General features: G+C 55.0%; 1 protein-coding gene across 4 annotated transcripts in view; it reads right to left on the bottom strand.

The window, feature by feature from the left end:
* Positions 1 to 5,848, bottom strand: part of CORO2B (coronin 2B) — a 44,916-nt gene extending 39,068 nt beyond the window's left edge. For all 4 annotated transcript variants that reach the window (XM_040600821.1, XM_040600822.1, XM_040600819.1 and 1 more), the window contains exon 1: positions 5,597 to 5,848. In XM_040600821.1, coding sequence (XP_040456755.1) covers positions 5,597 to 5,611 — 15 coding nt within the window. In that variant the 5' untranslated portion in view covers positions 5,612 to 5,848. The remainder of the gene's footprint in view (positions 1 to 5,596) is intronic.
* Positions 5,849 to 6,083: the final 235 nt, after the last annotated feature.

Raw genomic sequence — 6,083 nt, forward strand, 5'->3', positions numbered from 1 at the left:
GCTTGGCACTGGTTCCCTCCCGGCCCGGGAACGATGGGATTCACAGATTTGTGGGGGACTCTAGCAGCTGGCTCCGTCACGTAGATTTTGCCTGCTGCCAGATTTGGGTAATTACACACTGACTCGGGAGATAGGAATCCAGGATTCGACTCCTTCGAGCTCTCTGCTAGCTGGGTAATGAATTGAACTATTCATCATTTGATAAAATTTCCATGAAAAGGAGAAGAAGGGGGGGGTTGACCCTGCATTGCATTTGCAGGGTATGAATTACAGAGCCCAGCGAGCCTGCTGGCCACAGACAGGCAATATTAAAGCGCCAGATTAATGCTGCATTGAATCTCAATTAAAACTCATTAAAAAGCCACAGGCCAGACAAGTTGCCTTTGATGAGAGTAATACTTCTTGAAACAGGGAGCTTCCATTTTTAGACTAAAAGCGGCCCGTTATTCCTAACCCCCAGCAATTCCACCAAAGCTAAAGGTTAGTGACCATCCACACTGCTGGAGACAAGGGGACTTGTTCTGTACTTGATTAACAATTCAGTACTGACTGCCTTGCTCTGTCCCGGTCCAGCTGGTAAGGAACACGACCCCCTTACCTCCCGTCAGCTGTGCCACCATGCACCATTACATGATCTCCATCCATCAGGTGCTGCAAAGCAGCTCCTCTACAAGAGCCACCATCCCTCCATACCTGCCTCGAACCCACCTCAGGAATCTATTTTGCATAATTACTTCCGAGCAACATCTGTCTGGGCAGCCCAAACGAGCAAGGCTTTTCTGGCTGCCACATTGCTGAACCCCAACTGAAAATATACGGATTTTAAGGCAGCAAGAGGCAGAAAATGCCCCACTCCTCCCACAGCCTCTGTGGGTTGTGCCTGCCCTCACCGCTGCCTCCGTGCCCCTCTCCTGCTGGGAAGAGCATCTGCCCTTCGTCACAGCACCGTGCCAGTGGCTTGCTGTGACACTGGGTCCTGCGTGGGGACCCAGCCCCCGCCCCCAGTGCACAGCCCTGGCTGGGCTCAGCAGCAAAGGAGCCCGATTGTTCTGAACAGCGTGAGCAAAGCCCCATGCCATGGCAAATCCCGTTCATCTATTTTCTAGAGATGTTGGTTATCTTGCACCTAATCCATTAACATGAGTTTTACTAATGTTATTTGGAGTTGGTTCGCAGAGCCCACACAGTGCTTCATCAAATTTATTTTTAGCCAACTGCCTAGAGAAGACTTCACCTGTTATTTCCCCAGAAATAAAGTCATGCTGTGCTGTCCAAAGCCTAATTGCTGCAAAGCCATTTTCCCTGACATCATGGCCCAATGCCTTCAATCAAGCTTCCTATTGATCGAACCAGTATCAGCATTTCCATGGGATCAGCATTTGCCCCAGACACTCCGAAGCTGCCCTTACCCACGAGGCGAGGACACTGCGCCGTGCCATCAGGGATGTCACGATGTTGTAACCTCCCACCCAAGGGCCTCTGCAGTAATTGCTATTTGTCCGTCTTAGGGCATCATTTATTTACTGTGTTCGATCACAACAGGCTACAGTGGCAATTTCCTCTCTAGGTTTTGGTTCTGGCTTCATCTGCTTGCTGAACTATGCGGATGAACCGTTATTTAGGCAGCGTGGCTCAATGACTAATGTCAATTAATACATAATAAAGCCAGAGGAGAGCATAGGATAATTCAGACTAACGCATGCCATGGGACCTCCCAGATGGCATCTTCTTTCAAACTGCATGCTTTAGAAAAACCTCCAGTCATTTTAAAACTATATTCCCCAAATTAACACGCCCCCAGGCCCCCACTAACTTGTGCTCGTGGTTAATTATATTTAGAGCTTTGGAAACAGCCTCTGGCAATGGGTGGGAGCTGGAAGCACCAAGGGACTTCTGCCATGCCTCTGCCTGCCAAAATACACCCAGCACAACCCCTGCTCAGAGGTTATATTTGCCTAGCCCTTCCCTGACCACAAGATTCCCACTTGGGTATCCCCAAAGACCCCATTATCCTTTCAACGGCAGATGAATTTGGAGAGCCCAGCCGTGGGCTCTTTCCTCCCGCTTCTGTTCTCCATCCTGTGACTCACATCCCTTCTCCCCCGAGCCCCACGCTGCCCGCCCGCCATCAGCCTGGCTTTGTGCTCTTCCTGCTTGCTGGTATAAAGCTGAAAGTCATCCGGGGTGAGGAATTACTCACCCAGCCCCAGTAAACGACAGCCATCAAGAAATTCCACGTTTGCCACGAGACCTGGGCCTGTCAGGACTGTTTGCCTATTGCTTTTGCAAGTAGATTTGTTTAGCTTCGTAGCACAGACCCTTTTCTTTATGTATAATGCATTTGGGCTGGTTTTCTGTTTGCAAGCAACAGAGAGCAAACACGAGCCCCAGACCCTCACAGGACCAGCTGATCTACAGAAGGGAGGACATTGCTCCTGATTCCTACAGCACCTTCTCAGCTAAAGGCCACCACCTTGCCAGCTCTTACTGCACAGCCTGGAGAAAGTCCTGGACAAGCAGAGCTGGTGTGGCACACCATGCCACACCATGCCACACCATGCCATGCCACACCATGCTATGCCATGCCATGCAATGCAATGATGCCAGGAAGGTGTCACAGAATCTGGGCAGCTCCCCAGGCATGAGACATGGGCTCTTGCATTTCAGTTGGTCTTTCTCCATCCTATTTTTAACCTGCCTAAAGTCTCCCAGGTAGCAAACTCCCCCAAAAGAGTGAGGTCTGGGGACATGCTGCAGCTGCTTGCATTTCTTCCTGTGGGAGGGAAGGGGGTGGCTTGGGACACAGATGAAACCAGCTTGTTACACATACTGACAGCAGATATTTCTGTCCCTTCCTTGCCTTCCCCCAGCCCCCCACACACCCCAAGAAAAGCTCTCTGTGCCTCCCCATGTCTCCAGCTTGCAATAGGACAGCTCTGCCTGGCCTTATGCACCCACACCTGATTTTCACATCAATTTTCCTCTAAGGATGAATTGCTTGGGAATTTTTGCAAAGTTTGTAAAATCCTACCCATGGCTCCTGTTTCCAGCACGGCCTGGGAAGCGGCCCCAGTGTGGGAGGAGTTGTTGCAGGAAGGCTATAAATGCCTGTTCCTGACAGCACTGGGAGCTGTGGGCTTTACTGGTTTTAGTTAGACACCTGCTGCTGGGCAGGATGTGAAGACCCCAGAAGTCCCCGGGGGAGCTTCCCCCTCGCCTGCCCCACTGTGGGAACACACACTTGATTCCCGGTTCCCAAACCCCCCCGTTCCCCCCAACCTTGTGTTACCAAACCCTTCCTGGAGTCTCCACCTTGCACAGACTCCTGGGAGGCAAAAACACACAAAAACCCCATATCCTCTCCCACAGGTCCTCATGCCACTTTCTGTTTCCTTCACTCCATCAGCCTAGGCCATATGTCCCAGCCTCACACCCAGGGGAAGGACCGATGAGAGAAGGGCATGTTCACCAAGTTGGTGCTGGGGTCCATGCCCTGACTTTCCTGGAAAGACCCTGGCACCGATGCTGTGGCAGGTCAGGAGCCTGCTCTTGGGTTTCCTTTAGCTTGCATCAGGATAGTCCATATTGCAGGTAAAAAAATCTATAGGGTGTATTAGAGCTTTCCAGTGCTTTAGCAGCAGCATACTTGGTGCACATGGCATAGATCTTCCCAGTTTGTACGTCCATTCCCTGAAAACTAACAGCAGAGCCCTCCCCCATCCTGCTGAAGGTGCTTTCCTTACAGCCCTGCAGCCTTTTCTCAGCATAGCTCTGAATAAATCCATTTGCACTCAGAAAAAAAAAAATTGTTAATGAGCACCACAAATTAGTCAGCCTGGCTTAAAACCATGACACTTGAAATCAGTGAGTTTGTAGTTCTTTCAACGCAATTGACCTTTTGGGTCTGTCCATCAATCCCTCTCTCAGCATCCAGAAGAGCTGGAAACACTTTTTCTTGCACACAGGTGCTGGTGGGTTTGTGGAGCTGGCAGGAGCTGTGGGACAGCACGATGTGGCACGAGGCGTGCAGAAATACCCAACAACAAATTGCTGGTGACTGCTCAGCCAAAGCCAAGCAGGCAAAATCCAAGTTATTTGCTAAGGACAAAGATGGGAGAAAGTGATTCTTCCCCAGCAGCATCTTCACTGGGGAGCCTGGGCACACACTAATGTGGGCTCTGGAGCTTCTTCAGGCTTTTTGGGTGCCCCCCCACACACACACACACTCATGCCAATATGTGTGTCTGCTCCTGCCAGGGAGGCCAGCAATGTTTGGGGTGAAAGGCAGCAAACAGCACAGCTACTGCTGCCCTCCCTGGGCACATCCCGCCTCAGGACTTGGAGAAGGACCGCAACAGCTTCAGTCCCATTTGCTTCTGCTCTGCATGCACCAAGCTAGTTAATTCGGCACCATGCCCGCTGCCCCAGCAAATCTGTGCTACAGCCCCGTGAGCCGTGTCACAGCCCAGATCAGTGTTGTGGCACCAACACCTGCAGGGACCCCATCAGTCCCATTCCCAGGATGGCAACCACAGCCCACTGAGACGCTTCCAGCTACAGCCAGACCCTGCCCGCCGCAGGGCCAGGCAGCCCTTTGCTTGGGAGGGCTTCCTGAGGCAAGGGGGCTACTGTATTCCCTCCAGTGTATGAAACCATTAGACTCATCGTCACGACCACATCTTCATGTCAGGACCATAGAGTGAGAAGGAGGGCTTGGGCCAAGCAGGTCCAGCTTGGACTGCTCTACTCCCAAAGTCCCGTGGCTCCCACAGTTTGGAGGTGGCCCCTTATCCTCCGGACACTGCCATATCATGCCATAACACACCCTGATTCAGCAGGATGCTGTGTGCCCTGGGCCACCCCGGTGGCAGCATCCCCCTGGTACAACCTCAGCGACGGGAGCCCGACCTGCTGCAGGATGGGGTGAGTGGGAAGTGATGAACTCACAGGTCCCAGACATGAGGGATCGTGAGGATGAGGAGGAATGGGAAACAGTCCTCAGACAGCAAAACTTTCCCCTCTGCACCAGTGGCAGCCATCTGGGAAAGCCGAGCTTTAAGGTTAGAGGGCACATTCGGGGGACCTGAGCAGCTCCGCATCACCCCCACACACAGCAGCTCTGCTCGGGGTGGGTTTGCTCAGCCACTGCTGAGCCCCTTCCATCCCGCAGCCTCCCCGCCTCGCTCCTTAATCCCCCCCCAGCCCCATTCCCGAGGTCTCCCCCCACCCACCCCCCCCCGACAAGCCGGCAGCCACCTGTAGAGGTCTGGGCAGCATCTGCCGAGCGGCCGCGGAAAGCGGCTTATGGCGGGGTGCGCCCGCGGGGGATGCTCAGCCCCCCCGGCCTTCCCGGCCGGCTGCTCCAAGGGTTAAAAATGCAGCACAGCTGCGAGCTGGAGGGGCCGAGCGAGCGGGAAACGCGAGGAAAACAATAAAATACAATACGATAAAATAAAATAAATATAAAGCAGGAACCTGGGCGAGGAGGAGGTGGGGGGAGGCGGCTCGGCCGCGCTCCGCAGCCCCCAGCGAGGCACCTTGCGGGCAGCGGGGGGGGGGTGGCCCAGCACCCGAGCCAGGGGAGGCAAGTCCTTACCTCGGTGACAGTCATGCGGGATGTCGCGGAGGGGTGAGAGAGCTCCGCGGGAGCGGGAGATGCGCGGAGGAGGGGGTGGAGAAAAAGAAGGGGGAGCGGGGGGGGGATAAAAAATAAAGAAGGAAAAAGGCCGCGGGGGGGTTGGAGGGGGGTGAGGGACGCTGCTGCCGCTGTCCCCGCGGCGGAGCGGGTGAGCCCGCAGCCCGCAGCCCGCCCGGGCGCGCAGCCGATGGGTCCCCGGCCGGTGATGTCAGCCCGCGGCGCGGTGACGGAGCCGCCTCCCGCGGGGGGGCCGGGGCAGGCGGGGAGGCAGCCAAGGAGCGGGGCGGGGGGGAGGGGGGCGCGGGTGCCGCGCAGCTCCGCGGAGAGAAAAACCCGTGTTTAAACTCTTTGCCGACCCGAACTCCCCCTCCCGGGGGAGGGAGGCGGGCAGGCACCTGCTGCCGCCCCCCACCCCCCACCCCACCGGGGGATGCACAGGGGGATG

This window comes from Falco naumanni, chromosome 7 (genome assembly GCF_017639655.2).
Source record: "Falco naumanni isolate bFalNau1 chromosome 7, bFalNau1.pat, whole genome shotgun sequence".
Taxonomy (NCBI): Eukaryota; Metazoa; Chordata; class Aves; order Falconiformes; family Falconidae; genus Falco; species Falco naumanni.